The sequence below is a fragment of the Aquarana catesbeiana genome, linkage group LG07 (assembly GCF_042186555.1).
Source record: "Aquarana catesbeiana isolate 2022-GZ linkage group LG07, ASM4218655v1, whole genome shotgun sequence".
Lineage (NCBI taxonomy): Eukaryota > Metazoa > Chordata > Amphibia > Anura > Ranidae > Aquarana > Aquarana catesbeiana.
Genome location: NC_133330.1, coordinates 9,284,207 through 9,301,765, shown reverse-complemented (window position 1 = coordinate 9,301,765; position 17,559 = coordinate 9,284,207). Strand labels below are relative to the sequence as shown.

At 45.8% G+C, this 17,559-nt stretch overlaps 1 protein-coding gene across 1 annotated transcript; it reads right to left on the bottom strand.

Moving 5' to 3' along the window:
* Positions 1-2,333: 2,333 nt before the first annotated feature.
* Positions 2,334-13,198, bottom strand: LOC141102492 (galectin-1-like). The gene is made up of 4 exons (XM_073591432.1): positions 13,187-13,198; positions 12,064-12,140; positions 10,791-10,962; positions 2,334-2,583 (listed from the first exon to the last, which is right to left on the bottom strand). The coding sequence occupies exons 1-4, from the start codon at positions 13,196-13,198 to the stop codon at positions 2,440-2,442; spliced, it is 405 nt and encodes a 134-aa protein (XP_073447533.1). The 3' UTR covers positions 2,334-2,439.
* Positions 13,199-17,559: the final 4,361 nt, after the last annotated feature.

The window sequence follows — 17,559 nt, the reverse complement described above, 5'->3', positions numbered from 1 at the left end:
TTTCACGCTGGAGTACTTTTTTATCAAAATCGCCCCCACGGGGGTCTGCGTAGACCAGGGTTTCTCAACTCCAGTCCTCAAGGCGCCCCAACAGGTCATGTTTTCAGGATTTCCCTCAAATGAAATAGCTGTGGTAATTACTAAGGCAGTGAAACTGATTACATCACCTGAGCAAAATAATGGGAAGCCTGAAAACATGACCTGTTGGGGCGCCTTGAGGACTGGAGTTGAGAAACACTGGCGTAGACAATGTCAAGAGCTGCAAATTTAAACATCACGGGGTCATACATATGCTTGAAGGCTATGTGATAACCCATTGTGGTGTTTAAAAGACCATTTGTAGCATAGTATACGTGGTCTTTAATTCTTCTCCAGAAGGGCCTAATGGTTTTGCCCACATAGAAGGCTCCACATGAGATGATGTAAATAACTCCTTGAGTTTGACATGTGATGTGGTGCCGTAGGACGTGTGTGTGTCCATTTGGGAGAGGAACCGAAGGTCCTGCCAGTAGCAAATCGCAAAAGTCGCATTTGCCACATTTAAAGAAGCCCACAGGGGATTCTGTTGCATCAGTGGCTTTGCAATAGTGACTTCGTACTAGAGGGTCCTTTATGGATCTTGCTCGCCGAAAAGTAATCTCGGGGCGGGATCCTATATACTTACTGATGGTGGGATCAGTAGTTAGAATGTGCCAATGTTTTTGGATAGTTGAACGTATGGTTTGATGTTGGTCAGAATAGGTTGTGATGAGCCTAACTACCTCTGAATTAGTTTGTTTTGGTTCCGGAAAAAGCAGGGCGCTTCTCGGTTTGGTTATAGCTTTTTTAAAAGCTTTTTTGAGAGTGGTTTTGGTGTATCCTCTCGCTAAGAGACGCTGATAAAGAAGGTCTGCTTCATATTTGAAGTCAGCATCCATTGAGCAGTTGCATTTTAAACGTATGTACTGACTAAACGGAATACTCTGGACTAGAGGGCGTGGGTGCGCACTCCGCGCGTGTAGTATTGTGTTCCCCGCTGTGGGTTTTCGAAACAGTGATGTATTTATTTGGCCCTCCTGATTAATTTTGATAGTAATGTCTAGATATGTAATTGTAGAAGGGCTGAACTGCATGGTGAATTTCAGGTTGTAGTCATTCTGACTTAGAACGACCATAAGTTCCTCTAGTGCTGCTGGTGGTCCCGCCCATAGTAACAAGATCTATCATCTATGTAGCAGAACCACCGCAGCACATAGGCAAAAAGATTTGAGTGTCTATCATTGGCAAATAGGTCCCACTCCCACCCCCCCAGATACAGGTTCGCATAGGAGGGTGCACAACATGTGCCCATAGCGACCCCCTGTACCTGGAGGAAGTGGGAGCCACAATGCCATAATAAATATATCCCATGTTTTATTTTTTTTTTTAAACAAATTTTTTCCTCAGTTTAGGCCGATATGTATTCTTCTACATATTTTTGGTAAAAAAAAACCCCAGTAAGCGTATATTGATTGGTTTGCGCAAAAGTTATAGCGTCTACAAAAGAGGGGATAGATTTATCATTTTTATTATTATAGGCAGTGGTGATGGCCTCCACCGTCAGACTCTTATGCCCCGTACACACGGTCGGACATTGATCGGACATTCCGACAACAAAATCCATGGATTTTTTCCGACGGATGTTGGCTCAAACTTGTCTTGCATACACACGGTCGGGCATTCATTCTGAGCATGCGTGGCACTTTGTGCGTCGGATTTGTGTACACACGATTGGAATTTCCGACAACGGATTTTGTTGTCGGAAAATTTTATAGCCTGCTCTCAAACTTTGTGTGTCGTAAATTCCGATGGAAAATGTGTGATGGAGCCCACACACGGTCGGAATTTCCAACAACAAGGTCCTATCACACATTTTCCGTCGGAAAATCCGACCGTGTGTACGGGGCATAAGGGGAGAAAACATTCAGCCCCTGTATACATGATTGAAAATGCGTTTTTCCTCCGCCCTGTAGGGCCTAGAAGGACAAGATCAGAAAAGGTTTACGGTTTTAATGGAAATCCAAGACTACGCAGGCAGAATATAACATTAGCACCCTCTGTTGGTTGCGGTGTGCTTGTTAAAAGTAATGCAACAAACCTCCAGCAGGAGGGCGCTATGCAGCAGGCAGTGCTTTGTGAGCGACTACAGCAATCCACCCAAAGTCAGCTTAATGCCAAATTAAATGGTTTGATCAGACACAATAGAGCTCATTGGATTTTATTTGAAATGTGGTTGAAATTAATTTCTAGTAAATGAACTGAGCAGAGCACAATATATGTCTACATGAGCAGCAAGGATGCAGATTGGGGGGGGGTTACAAAACAGGATACAAGAATTTTCTCCTCTTCATCCACTATGGTCATTTCACAGATCCTGGATATGGACACGTGGGACAGGCGGCTCCTCTATTTTAGGATTCTTCATTTTAGTGTGATGGACTTGAGCTGGAGATCCACCAAGGACAAGTACGAGATCACCTCTACGGGAAAACGGACTGGAAAGGAGAGAGGATTTCCGGTAGGCAAATATATGATGATCTTGTCTTGCTCAAAGTGGAAGCAAACCTACAAGAAAAGGCACAGTGTCAGCTTGTGGACTATAAAAAGTCAATAAATGATGGCCATAGAGACACAGACTACCGCCAAACCATTCATTTCAACAAAAATCTTTCCATAAGATAGATGCATGTAGCTTGTCTTACGTTTTGCAGAAAACAGTTAAAGTGATACTAAAGGTTAGTTTTTTTTAATCCTGTTCCTTTAAGGTAGTGTACTGTGTGTTCACTTACCTTTTCCTTCATTTTTGTTTGGAAGTGCTTCTATATATAAAAATATAGTTACCTTTACAACCCCTTTAATGGAAAGGGAAAAAAAAAAAGGGGGGGGAATAGATGAATAGGTGCTGGAACTCACCCTCCCTAGCCAACACGACAACCACAACCCCAGCCACACTTTCTTTAGAGGTGAAAATTAAGCCTTTGGCAAATAGTGGGTGTGATCGAGACTCAGAAATGTGTATCGCAGAAGGCGCAAGGTTCAGAAAAGTGAAACACACAGAGTACAGGACTCAGGAGTATGTATTGTGCAGTGCAGAGAAGTGCATATCATACAGAGTGCAGTAGCCATAAACATGTACAGTACACAACATGAAAAGGTACAGTATGTACCATAAAGCACAGCATAGAGACTATGATCAGGAGTATGTAATGGACACTGTACATACATAATCTGAGGCAAGTTATACACTCTCCTAACCACTACCCCTGTATACTGTGCTATACATTATATAATCATGACCCCTGTTCTCTTTATACTAGGCTGTTACATACTTCTGACCACTGCACTCTGTCAGTTGTGTTGTACTCATAGGTGTGCGCAACCTATTGCATTAGGGTGTGCACCGCAAAGCTCAAACACATTAGCGTGTGCATGTGTATATATACTGCCAGTGTCAGTAGAGCAGAGGACGGTGTCAGTAGAGCAGTGGACGGTGTCAGTAGAGCAGTGGACGGTGTCAGTAGAGCAGAGGACGGTGTCAGTAGGGCAGTGGACGGGGTCAGTAGAGCAGTGGATGGTGTCAGTAGAGCAGTGGACGGTGTCAGTAGAGCAGTGGACGGTGTCAGTAGGGCAGTGGACGGGGTCAGTAGAGCAGTGGATGGTGTCAGTAGGGCAGTGGACGGTGTCAGTAGAGCAGTGAACGGGGTCAGTAGAGCAGTGGACGGTGTCAGTAGGGCAGTGGACGGGGTCAGTAGAGCAGTGGATGGTGTCAGTAGAGCAGTGGACGGTGTCAGTAGAGCAGTGGACGGTGTCAGTAGGGCAGTGGACGGGGTCAGTAGAGCAGTGGACGGGGTCACTAGAGCAGAGGATGGGGTCACTAGAGCAGTGGATGGTGTCAGTAGAGCAGTGGACGGGGTCAGTAGAGCAGTGGATGGTGTCAGTAGAGCAGTGAACGGGGTCAGTAGAGCAGTGGACGGTGTCAGTAGAGCAGTGGACGGTGTCAGTAGGGCAGTGGACGGGGTCAGTAGAGCAGTGGACGTTGTCAGTAGAGCAGTGGACGGTGTCAGTAGAGCAGTGGACGGTGTCAGTAGGGCAGTGGACGGTGTCAGTAGAGCAGAGGACGGTGTCAGTAGAGCAGTGAACGGTGTCAGTAGAGCAGTGGACGGTGTCAGTAGGGCAGTGGACGGTGTCAGTAGAGCAGTGGACGGTGTCAGTAGAGCAGTGGACGGTGTCAGTAGAGCAGTGAACGGTGTCAGTAGAGCAGTGAACGGTGTCAGTAGAGCTGAGGACGGTGTCAGTAGAGCAGAGGACGGTGTCAGTAGAGCAGTGGACGGTGTCAGTAGAGCAGTGGACGGTGTCAGTAGAGCAGAGGACGGTGTCAGTAGAGCAGTGAACGGTGTCAGTAGAGCTGAGGACGGTGTCAGTAGAGCTGAGGACGGTGTCAGTAGAGCTGAGGACGGTGTCAGTAGAGCAGAGGACGGTGTCAGTAGAGCAGTGGATGGTGTCAGTAGAGCAGTGGACGGTGTCAGTAGAGCAGAGTTTGGAGTCAGTAGTTTTCATTATTTTATTTTTTACAATTTTATTTTTTAATGATTTTTTTGATCATTTCTTTAGGAGCCCCATTAGGGGGGTTTGGTGAAATATCAGGGGTCTAAACAGGGAGAATATGCAGCATACGTGGTGATTAGGGTGTGCCCAGGCACACCTGGCACACCCTGTGCGCACGCCTATGGTTGTACCTTACATACTCCTGACTGCTGAACTCTATATTCAACATATAGCCCTGTGTACAGAGTGCAGTGGTCAGGAATATGTAATATAGAGTGTAATGTGCAGTCCACAACTCACCTCTGCACCACCACCCCCCCCCCACAGATTACACCCCCAGTCCACAACTCACCTCAGTACCCTCATCTACAGCTTATTCTCACAGCTTTCAGCTCCGCACAATCTGCAAACCCCAGGCCTGGACTGGGACAAAAAATAGGCCGGGGCATTTTAGACTGAGCATCCCGGGTGGGGGGGGGGCAGTGTTTGCGGGGGGGGGCGGTTGATGACGGATATGGAATAGATCTATCTATCTACTGTATAAAAAGGACCTGATTTTTGTTGCAAAGGATTTGAATTTGTATCCATGCACTCCTGTGATTTACACAGCCCTACCATATAGCACAGTCAGCCTGACCTTTCTCTGCTGTCGTTAAACACAACATCATGGTCACCTCAATTCTCCCAGCTTATGACGGGACAATGAAAGGCCAGCAACAGCTTGGTCAGGTAAACACTCTCCTAATGCCAAATTGTCAATTTCCAGTCTAAGCCAATTCTGGCATTCCTCCCCTACGTGTAAAAAAAAAAAAATACAATTTTTTTGCTAGAAAACAACTTGGAACCTCCAAACATTATATCTTTTTTTTTTCAGAGACCCCAGACAATAAAATAGTGGGTGTTGCATATATGTATGTCAGACGATATTTGTGCAGCGTTTTTTCAAATGCAAATCTTTTGGAAAAAATATGCTTTCATGGTTTTTAATCCACAAAGGCACAATATAATACCCAATTGTTTGGTAACTTATAAAAGATAATGTTTCGCTGAGTAAATAGATACCAAACATGTTACACTTTCAAATTGTGTCCGCCCATGGAACTGGGCCAAAATTACAGTACCTAAAAATCTCCATAGGCGACGCTTTTAAAGTCTTTACAAGTTACCAGTTTAGAGTTACACAGGAGGTCTGGTGCTGGAATTATTTCTCTCACTATGTTTGTGGCGATACCTCACATGTGTGGTGCGATCGGCGTTTATATATGCATGGAAGACATACATGTGCGTTTAAACGTGAGCATCGGGGAATTTAACTTTTTTTTTAATTTTGCATTTTTTTCTATTTATTTTTTTTTTCAACGCTGCACCTTTTTACATTTTTTTTATCAACTTTATTGCTATTACAAGGCATGAACAACCTCCCTTGTAATATCTATCTATCTATCTATCTATCTATCTATCTATCTATCTATCTATCTATCTATCTATCTATCTATACATACATACATACACACACACACAAAAGGTGTCCCGAAGTTAGACTGCATTGCCGGTTTGAAATTGTGCGATTTCAGCTTAACTTGCACAATTTCAAACCGGCAATGCAGTCCGATTTCAGGGGCGATTTGACAGACATCTGTGGGGGTTCCTGCACAGATTTCTATTCAAATTGCCCCGAAGATGGCAAAAGTTGTACAGGAAGTACTTCTGAGAATCGGTGTGGGGGTCGCACTGATGCGGACGATACTATTGCCGGCAATAGCCGCTGATTTGGCATGCAATTTGACATGTCAGCCCGGTGTGAATGTGGGCTCAATTCAGGACACCTTTTGGGCACAAGAACTGTCCCTCTCTCTTTTACAATGCCTGATGGCATCACTTTCACCCCTTTCACGCTGAGGCACTTTTCAGGCGTTTTAGCGCTAAAAATAGTGGATGGAAAGCGCCTCTCGAGCCTCCCCAGTGTGAAAGTCTGAGTGCTTCCACACTGGAGAGGTGTGCTTGTGGGACGGAAAAAAGTCCTGCTAGCAGCATTTTTGGGGTGGTTTGGGTGAATACACCCCTCCCAAAGTGCCCTGCCTATTGAAATGAATGGCAGGGCTGCCGAAGTGCCTGCAAAGCAACTCGGCAGCGCCGCTTTTAGGGCGCTTTTAACCCCTTCTTTGAGGTTAAAAGCACCCCACTACCATCCGCAAAGTGGCGCTGCAGCGCCGGTAAAGTGTCACTAAAATGAGTGCCGCTTTACTGCTACCGTGGGGTGGTCTAGGTTTGAAGGGGATCCTTCTACCTTTGTTCAGCATCATCAGGTCTTACATTGTGTAAGACCCCCTTTTACACTGAGGCGCTTTACAGACTTTTTTTGCACTAAAAATAGCGCCTGTAAACTGCCTCTTCTGTGCTTTCACATTGCAGGACAGGAAAAAAAAGTCCTGCAAGCAGCATCTTAGGGGTGGTGCGGGAGCGGTGTATACAGCGCTCCTCCACCAACCCTGCCCATTAAATTGAATGGGTACTGCTTTCAAAGCGCTTTGAAAGCAGCGCTAAGTGGGCGCTTTTAAACCCTTCTGGTAACAGCAGTAAAGTGTCGCTAAAACTAGCGGCGCTTTACCACTAAGGCCCGCACCGCTCCAGTGTGAAAGGGGTCTCTAAGAGAGACTGACCAAAGCATGCTTTCATCATGATAGGTTTAAAACATTGGCAGGCAGTATAGAAAACAAACAAAAAAAATGTCAGGCAGGCATAGTGTCACTTACCTTTCTAGCAGTCCAGGCTCTTTTACGACACCAGGCAGTGGGGGTCTCCTCCAGCTCCTCCCCCTTCACAGTCACATGACCGGACCTTCATTTCCTCTGTCCAGAACTGATTAGAAGGCAGGCCGGACGGCCGGGGAGCCAGCCATGGTGACCGGCGCCGGTGTTCTGGACTGGAACACTGGCACAAAGAGCAGCCCAGCTGCCTTGAGAGTGGGGACCCGGGACTCTGGCAGAAAGATATGCGGCCACCTCCGCGGAGCTGGCTGCAGATAGGCCGGTGGCAGATGAGCACGGCCGGCTCTAGCAGCCGAGATGTGACATGCAGCCCCCGGCCCACCGGGCACATGCCCGGTGTGCCCTATGGCCAGTCCGGGCCTGGCAAACCCCCTTCCCTGCTATAACCTCTGCACAAGGCCCCCCTTTTCCAGCTCTCCCCTTTGCACAAATCTCTCACCTTTTTTACAGATCCCCCCTCCCCCAGCTCTCTTCTCCTTTCACAAACACCTACCCTCCCCCCAGGCCTCTCACTTTTTTCACAGATCCCTCCTTCCAGCTTTCTCACAAATCCTCCCACCCCCACACAAAAAGCTCTCTCACCTGTTCAGATTGCCCTCCTCCCCCACAGCTCTTTGTCACCTCTTGCAGATTGCAGCCATCATGGCTCTGATAGTTGTGCCCAGGCTTTTGTCCCAACACAGTGACGTTCCTGCAGCTCTGCCTATTAGCAATGTAGCACAGAGCAGAGGAGGAGTTTCCCAGCACTTCTCTCCGCTCTGTGCTACACACAGTTGTAACAGGCGGCAGGTGGAGAAAGAAGCCGCCTCCCCAAGCCCTACATTTACAAATAATGTGGGCGATTGCAGCGTCCAGACCCGGGACATCTGTAAACATCCAGCATCATGTGCCCTGGATGCAGTGCCAACATTACTACATAGAAGCTGGTGGAGGAAGTGATTCCTTTACTTTTCTGTGTTACTGTCAAGAGGTAGAGGACAGGGCTGCCAGAGGTGGTGGAACTCCGTTCCAGCAGAAAACAAAGTCCTGGGTTCAGTGGCGGCCCATCCATAGGGGGCGCATGGGTGCCACCCCCCCTCCAGGCAGTCCCAAACAAAAAAAAGTAAAAAAAAAAAAAAAAAAAGTAATACTGGCCCTTTAAAAAAACAAACAAGAAAAAACACAATAAAAAGGTCGTTAAGTGCACTGTGTGTGGACGCCGGACACAGTGTGACGCCGGACACATTGCACTAAGGGGAAGTGCCACGTCTATGCAATCAAGGGATTGCAGACGTGGCGCTGCATTTGTGGGCATTGAGCCCGCCTTGCGGCGCTTTCCGAAGTGCCAATTATCTTCCGCCCGGCGATCGTAGTATATGTTACTACGGCCGGGCGGTTTGATTGACATCTCAGTTTGATGTCACTTCCTGTTCTCATTCTCCCATTGCGCCCGGGAGAAAGGAAACAGGAAGTATGAAGAAGACACCGCTGGAGAGGACAACGACAAGGTAAGTAGTACACTACCGCTGTGCTCCCGCGGAGAACAGGGGGGCTGCACAGGCTGCATTGGGGGACACAGGCAAGGCTGCATTTGGTGGGACACAGGCAAGGCTGCATTTGGTGGGACACAGGCAAGGCTGCATTTGGTGGGACACAGGCAAGGCTGCATTTGGTGGGACACAGGCAAGGCTGCATTTGGTGGGACACAGGCTGCATTTGGTGGGACACAGGCTGCATGCAAGGACGGACTCTGCTGGGGACACCTGATGGCATCTGGTGGCAGGCGACGTGGCTAGTGACACGCTCAGGGCTCTCACTGATTCTGCATTATGGTGAGTTGAATGATTTCATTTTATATTACAATGTAATAATAAAATTAATGCGCTTCAATTATCCTGACACCATAACAACCATGGTGCCGGGATGATTGAAGTGCTAACACCAGGTGTTTGGAATATCTTTATCTGCTGATTGTTAAACTTTCTAGAATACACATATTTCTATTGTTGTGTAGGATCTGGGCCTGCTGTCCCTCCATCCCTCTCTCCCTCCATCCCTCATTCATCTCAGATGCTAACCACACCACCTTAGAGCCACGCCCACTATTTTGCTGAAACCACTCAAATTTTCACCAAGTGGGAGGGGTCAAAAAGGAAGGGTGGGGTCTTGCGCCCCCCCATCCTAAAACTTCACCAGCCGCAACTGCCTGGGTTTACCTGAAAATTAAGTGTTTCTCTATGGCAAAAATGTTGAGAAAGGCTCCTGTATGCCATACCAGCTACACTACATGCTGAAGGCAAAAACCGTGCCGGAGTGCCATGACACAGCTGTGCACTGAGGCTCTAGCCTTTGACAGTGTATCCTAGGGGGCAGGGCTTAATGTCAAAAGGGGCTGAGCTTACCATTTGATGTGTGCATAACAATGGGAAATTTATGCCCCTCAGTTGGTATTTTCAGTAATACTGTGTCTTATCTGCAGATCACCGTGAACCAACCATGTCTACAAAGTATCTTCTGCCTTTTTCTATATGAATAAACCATTTCCCCCTTCCAGGGGCTCCAATACATATCTGTCCTGATAAGGGCCCCATCTGCCACTGCCCAAGCCATGGCTCCAATACATATGCATCTTTGACCAAGGGTCCCATCTACTATGACTGACTTGGTGTAAATGAGAATACGTTTGTGGGTCAGCTATTTCATATTCTACCCCATATAGAATTAAGGCTGATTACTTCTGAAGAATTCTGCCCCAGAGATGTATTTAGAGGAACAGAGTTATCAGCGGTAATATCCATTCCCTGAACCCCCCCTCCCAAAAATCACACACACACATTGTTATTCACCCATATTTCTCCCAATCACACCCTTCCATGTATCCTAACCCCAGGACCCACATTGGTCACTGCCTTGTATCCTCCCACCCACCACGCACATTGGACCTTACCCTTTCTATCTTTCTCCAGTGAATCACATTGCTCCCTTCCCTGCATTCCTCCCCCATTGGTCTCTCCAAAACCGTTCTAGCATGATGCTAATGGAGCTTCAGTTCCTGGCCAACCTCTCCCCCCCCACACTACTCCCCAGATTGAGCCTTTACAGGGGACATTCCATGTCAGGGATTTTCTGATCCGTGTTCCATCCTTTTGCCATAACAAACATCTCAAACACATTTCACAAGCCAATAATTCTGACAATCGGTGATCTGAAAAATTGCAACAATTTGCTAGGCGGTATATCATAGCACAAAATGGCAGCATGATGGAATCCATTGGATCTTCCTATGTGGGAGGATCTCAACCTTCATGGAATGAGCTGAAGTTGTGATCATAGAAAAGCCTATATATCCTTCACCTAAACCCATCACTGGCTGCCTACTGCACCTTTTGTCACTATACAGTATATTATGTGTCCAAAATTAACCGTAATGCTACATTTCCCCATCCAACATTTGTCCTGCCCCTCCCAGTGTAGACATACCGTGGTATCTGACCCCTCCTGGAAGGGGAAGAAGCTGTCCTTCAGCTCCGCTCCAAAGACATTGTTCGCCATTGAGTTCAGGATTATCTGTTTCTTATCATCAAATAAGTCAAATCGAGGGTTAAAGTGTAGCACAAAATTCTTCTCATCTGTTCCCAAGTTTATGGCAAACCTAGAAAGACAGAAACAGCAATTATTCTGCTCAGCTGACCTTGTTGGATGTAGTACTGGAGTCCTTCACCAGTGGTGCTCCCATGGGTATCAGAGGTACTTCTACAACTTTTAATTCATAAATCTCAGACATTTTTAGCTAATTTTTGGAGACTTACATAAGAGTTTGTTTGAAAATCACAAACAAATGGGGTCCTGGAAATACAAATCCCCACATCATAATATACCTAAAGTGAACCTGTAGCCTGCATATGGACATACGTTATGTTTATATTGTAAACAAGTCATAAGTAAGCTTTAAGGCAATCCCTTACTGACATTTGTAGCTGCAGCCACTGTGGAACAATTCATCCTGAAAGTTCACAAGAGAAACAGTGAAGTCATTCAAGTCTGGTCTCTGCTCTCCCATCCTACTAGTGAGAGAAGAGTGATCTGAGGTGCCGAGTCACTGCTGGGAGAGGGAGTAGGGCAGTGATGGTGAACCTTGGCACACCAGATGTTTTGGAACTACATTTCCCATGATGCTCCACTACACTGCAGAGAAGAACTGGGGTAAAGAGTCACTACTAGGAGGGGAGCTGAACAAGTTATAGCTGAGAAGGTGAGCTGAGCTGGTCAGTCACTGCTGGGAGATGGAGGAGCTGAGAAATCACTACTACTTTGTGCCCTTTCACTCCCTGCTGTCATTCCGACCTCTAACTAGGTATGTGATAGTGACAAAGTACTTTATACTGTAAGTTTGAGGATTCATTTCTCCACAGAGAATGCAGCTACACAGGTTAGTGGGGTCCAAGAGGAGAGAAAGACAACAATGTATGTCAGTTGTCAGATTTCAGATGATGGCTGTTAAGGCAAAACCATTATATCCAGGATGACATTTTGTCACAATGTAGAAGCACAAATGTTGGAGCTAAATTTGCTCTGAGCAAAACAATCTGATGTTGGGTATTATTTGAGGGACCACACACCCCAAATTCCCAATGAGGGGACAGTAGGATGTATTGTACACAGAGCACACTTTTCTGCTTTTGGAAAAATTGTATTATACAGAGATCAGACGTATATTATGTAATAAGTAGCCAAGGCTAGAACCGGGACTTACCGTTTACAGCCCTCCGGAATGAACCCCTTCACCTCTATGCAGTGACCGGGTTTGAGGCTGAAGTTATAGCAAATAGTCTGTATAGGAGAAAAGGAGAGAACTATTACACCCTGTATAATAGACATCTAATGGATGCAGTTACTGTTACTCAGGATAAATTGGGGATTTTTGTGGGTCGCAGCACTTTGTCAGATCCTTTGGGGGAGGGGAGGGAGCTCAGACATCCCACATGTCTAATTAATGACAGATTAAATCATAAATATATTTTCTCTTATAATGTCTATGTCATGCATGTCGGCTGCCCAGACCTTTATATAAGTTATAGTCCTATCTACAGACAGCCAGACGGTGCCAATTACTGACCGGCATAAGGCCTGCCCAGCATTCATGTTTAGTAATAATTATGTACTTGGTGTGTACAGTATGGATTGAATTCTGGTCAGCATGTTAGTCTGGGGTATGCCCCCTTCCCCACCCCCACCTTCCATCCTGCATGGAGAGAGGTAATGATCTGCCACAATGGAGTAACCCAGAGGGACTGGACATGTCACATCTCAGAATAGGACCATTCGATTTAAAAAAGTCACAGCAAATGGTTAATATAATCACATATAAATTAAAGAATAAAAAAGGATGGGGAGATATGGAAACAATGAGATACTAAGAACAAGCATGGAGGAGGGGGGAGGGTCTGAGCCATCCCAGTATATACCGTATACTAAGAGAATACCCAGGAAGGCAGACCCAGCTCTGTGCCAGGATATCAAAATGTATTCATCACACCCTAAATAATCTAAATAAGTGGAAGGACAAGAACTAAAATTCTGACCTACACCCAGCAACCCCCAACCAATCTATGTCCTCACCACCATCCACAACCAACAACATTATATGCACCACTGCCCTAACTCAGCTCTACTATACTAACCACTACCACAGCCAGCAACCTACACCAACCTATATCAACACCCAGCAATATTATTCTCACCAATTCCCACACCCAGCAAAATTATTCCCACCACTTCCCACACCCAGCAACCCCACACACTGCACCACTGAACCAACCACTTCCACACAACCCTTTTTCTCAGCTTTTGCAGCTTCCATCGGTGCTCATACTCACTTTATCTGCCATTCTGGTTCCTTATCAGACAAACTTGTGATCAGCTGCACTTCTACCTCTTCATATATAGGAGGTCTGCTGAGGGTGGAGCCAGTCAGGAGGGAGGGGTCACCCAGCCCAGAAGGATCACCCCACCCAGAGAGATCACCCCGCCCAGAAGGATCACCCCGCCCAGGGGGATCACCCCACCCAGAAGGATCACCCCACCCAGTGCTCCCTGGACTGAGAATTGAATGAATGAAATGTGGATCCGGTGTGACTGAGCATGGGGCGTCCATCGTCACTCTGCTGGGATGTCACCACTCACCACAAACAGCAAGGGGGCAAAAGATGACTATCCTCAAAGTCATTTCTACAACACAAAGGGGGAGATTTACTAAAACTGGAGAGTGCAAAATCTGGTGCAGCTGTGCATGGGAGCCAATCAGCTTCTCACTTCAGCTTCTTCAATTAAGCTTTGCCAAAAAAAATCCTGGAAGCTGATTGGTTTCTATGCAGAGCTGCACCAGATTCTCTACTCTCCAGTTTTAGTCAGGCTGCTTTCACACTAATCCGTTTTTCTTGAAGGGGAAAAAGCAGAAGAAAAACAAATGACTATGAAATCTTTTGGAACTCTGCAAACTGATTCATTTTGTAAAATTCTGCTTACTGCATTTCTGGTGTGGCAAAAAAAAAAGAATACACTAAGAACGCACTTCCTCTTTGAAATGAATGCAAACCACATCAAAAAAGTGGCAAAAACTCATAAAAAATGCACCTGCGGTTGTGTTTTTGGTGCAGCTTTTGAGTCACATGTCTTTTTTTTTTTCACAGGTGCAAAATGCACCAGAAACACGGCAAAATGATATAAAAAAGCAGCAAACACACGTGTGTTTTTCCTGAGTGTTTGAAAGGAAGCAATGTGCAAGTAGATTTACTCTCCCCCAAAGTAACAATTTACATTATCTGATACACATGACATCACATGAGATTCATGACATCATATGAGACACAAGAGAAACATAAAATCAAAGATAAGTGACAGTATAAGCTCCTCTGTACAGAGACTGATGTGACTGTGGGGGGAGGGAACATTAGAGTGTAAGCTCCTCTGTACAGAGACTGATGTGACTGTGGGGGGAGGGAACATTAGAGTGTAAGCTCCTCTGTACAGAGACTGATGTGACTGTGGGGGGAGGGAACATTAGAGTGTAAGCTCCTCTGTACAGAGACTGATGTGACTGTGGGGGGGAGGGAACATTAGAGTGTAAGCTCCTCTGGTACAGAGACTGATGTGACGGGCTCAGTGATCTCTGTACAGCACTGCGATATAGGTCAGAGCTATATAAATGTATAATAATAACAGTATGTGATGGGGGAATTAGAGTGTAAGCTCCTCTGGTACAGAGACTGATGTGACTGTGGGGGGAGGGAACATTAGAGTGTAAGCTCCTCTGTACAGAGACTGATGTGACTGTGGGGGGGAGGGAACATTAGAGTGTAAGCTCCTCTGGTACAGAGACTGATGTGACTGGCTCAGTGTTCTCTGGATGTCTTGGAACATGTACATCTGGCTGTGGACAGTATGTTCTATTTATGCACCTGTGTTGGGTAGCATGAAGTATCTGTGCATATGGCTGTGAGCAGCGTGGGACACCTATGTACCTGGGTATGAACAGTGTTCAATGTCTGTACACCTGGCCATCAGCCTCATGGGACATCTGTTCACCTGGGTGTGAGTAATGTGTAATGTCTGTGTATCTGGCTATGGGTGGCTTGTGATGTTTGCTCACCTGGCTGTGGAGGTTGTATGACATCTGTGTACCTGGCTATGGGTGTCTTGTAGATCTCGAGGTAAATAACGGGTGGGAAGAGAGTAAAGCTGGCAATAGACGGGCAGATTTTTCCTGAGAAAGGGAAGGACCTCACCTGTCTTTATCCTCAGTCGGGTCGGGACGACTCGCAGGGAAATCTCCGGGGATCGGAGGAGGATCGTGTTTTCTCCTCATCAGTACAGAAATGTCCCTGGGGGACAGATAATGCCTCTCGGCCTCGGACAGCGGCAGACATAAATTTCAATTATAATTATTCAGATATTTCCTTAAGGCTAAATTGTATTCTGTTATCGATATTAGATAAACAAATACCACATAAACACTGAAGACTTCTTTCATGTCCATCAGTCCTCATTAGATACTTCTTGTATTGCTTATGGTCAAATTTCATTTTACTCTTTAAAAAAAACAATTTATCACAAACCAGAACATAAACATTTAAAGTGCCTTTAAAGAGTTTTCATACCTCTTGAAATTTTCCACATTTTGACATGTTACAACCAAAAACATAAATATATTTTTTGAGGATTTAATGTAATAGACCAACACAAAGTGGCACATAATTGTGAAGTGGCAGGAAAATGATAAATGATACAAATAAATATGTGAAAAGTATGGGGGGCATTTGTATTCAGCCCCCTTTACTCTGATACCCCTAATTAAAATCTAGTGGAACCAATTGCCTTCAGAAATCCCCTAAATAGTAAGGGTCCACCTGTGTATAGTATAATCTCAGTATAAATACAGCTGTTCTGTAGCCCTCAGAGGTTTGTTAGAGAACCTTAGTAAACATACAGCATCATGAAGGCCAAGGAACACACCAGACAGGTCAGGGATAAAGTTGTGGAGAAGTATAAAGCAGGGTTAGGTTATAAAAAAAAAAAACCCAAGCTTTGAACATCTCACAGAGCTCTGTTCAATCCATCATCGGAAAATGGAAAGAGTATGGCACAACTGTAAACCTACCAAGACATGGCCGTCCACCTAAACTAACGGGCCGGGCAAGGAGAACATTCATCAGAGAAGCAGCCAAGAGGTCCATGGTAATTCTGGAGGAGCTGCAGAGATCCACAGCTCAGGTGGGAGAATCTGTCCACAGGACAACTATTAGTCGTGTTCTCCACAAATCTGGTCTTTATGGAAGAGTGACAAGAAGAAAGACATTGGTGAAAGAAAGTCATAAGAAGTCTTGTTTGTAGTTTGTGAGAAGCCATGTGGGGGACACAGCAAACATGTGGAATAACCCTGGAACATATCCCACAGGATCCGTGTGGGGAAGATTGGGACAGGTGTATTTTACAGAGAGAAATGAGGTGAATACATTCATTCAGGGCAACCCATGCCCCGGGGTTGAATAAAGCCACTTCCTATAGGTCCTTTCTACCCATCTAAGGGTTTTTTCTTTTTTCTTTTTTTGACATATTCTTGTGTTTTTGTATGATTCATTTATTATGTGTAGGGATTACCATTTGCATCATGTGCCATGTTGGTTTTTGCTACTATGATATTTATTATGTCTATAGGAATGTCTGGAGATAAATGAATCCATATGTAGCGCTGGTAGATTTTCAATCTACTGCTTATAGGTAAATTTAGTGGGTTATCTGTTTATACATAGTCAGCTTTGCCTCTGTTCCAGCTTGGCTGAGTTGCATGTAGTTTCACACTGTGCCTGTGGGTGTCATTATCACCATGGGTCGGTGTTGAAAAGGCAACACGTTTAAGCGTATGAGTGCTCCTCTGTCCCAGAGATAACTCGGTGGAGGTGGTCCTCCAAGTTGCCTTCTGGGAGAGGGTATTTATAGGACAGACGCCATGTTTTAGGGTCCGTCTTTCGTTCCACCTGCTGGCCCTCCTGGCCGACAGGTATGTGCTAGGGGTACTACCTCGTGGTCCTCCGACCGGGAAGCCCACGTCGCTGCAGCGTGTGGGTGGGCCCAGAAGCCTGTCTGGGGCCTACCACAGCGGCAAAGGAATGGTCCTGGGCTTTCTGTCCTATGGGAAGAAGCTGGACAACTGAGAACATCCCAGGGGAGGACCCATCATGGAAGGATCATGCAGAGTGCTGGTCTGGAAAGGAGCCTGGTGACTCAGTTGGAGGAGGCATCCTAAAGGTAACCTACCGTATAGTACTGCCGGGTCGGCTTAAAGGTTCTAGTGCTGTGTTTGCTGTTCATCGTAAACCATTACATCCTGTGGCAGAGGATCATACAGGTTTTGTTCCAATCAAGTCTGTGGCAGAGACTTTTGTTCGTGCTACGTACTGGCTGCTAGGTTAGTGAGAGAAACCTATCCAGGCGGGCAAAGATTCAACTCTAAAAAGAGAGTACATTCATCTACAAGCTTTTAATTCCTAATACTACACTAAGAAAAGGTATTTGAACTTCCCTGCAACTCTTCTTCTACCTCTTTCCTGCTACTTCCTTCAATTTACATTTATTAAAGCATTGGAAAAGATACTCAAGTGTCCGGTGCCTACATTGTCTGGTATTAAACTCAACGGGACCCTAGACCCGGTTCTGGTGAAATAGAGGTGACAAAGGTGACGGTAACAGCCCG

What these genes read in the sequence shown, in the direction of transcription:
- LOC141102492 (XM_073591432.1), bottom strand. An exon ending in ATTCCGGAGGGCTGTAAACG is followed by an intron (nt 10,963 to 12,063) that starts GTAAGTCCCGGT and finishes CTGTCTTTCTAG; the next exon opens with GTTTGCCATAAACTTGGGAA. An exon ending in AGGAGGGGTCAGATACCACG is followed by an intron (nt 2,584 to 10,790) that starts GTATGTCTACAC and finishes CTTTTCTTGTAG; the next exon opens with GTTTGCTTCCACTTTGAGCA.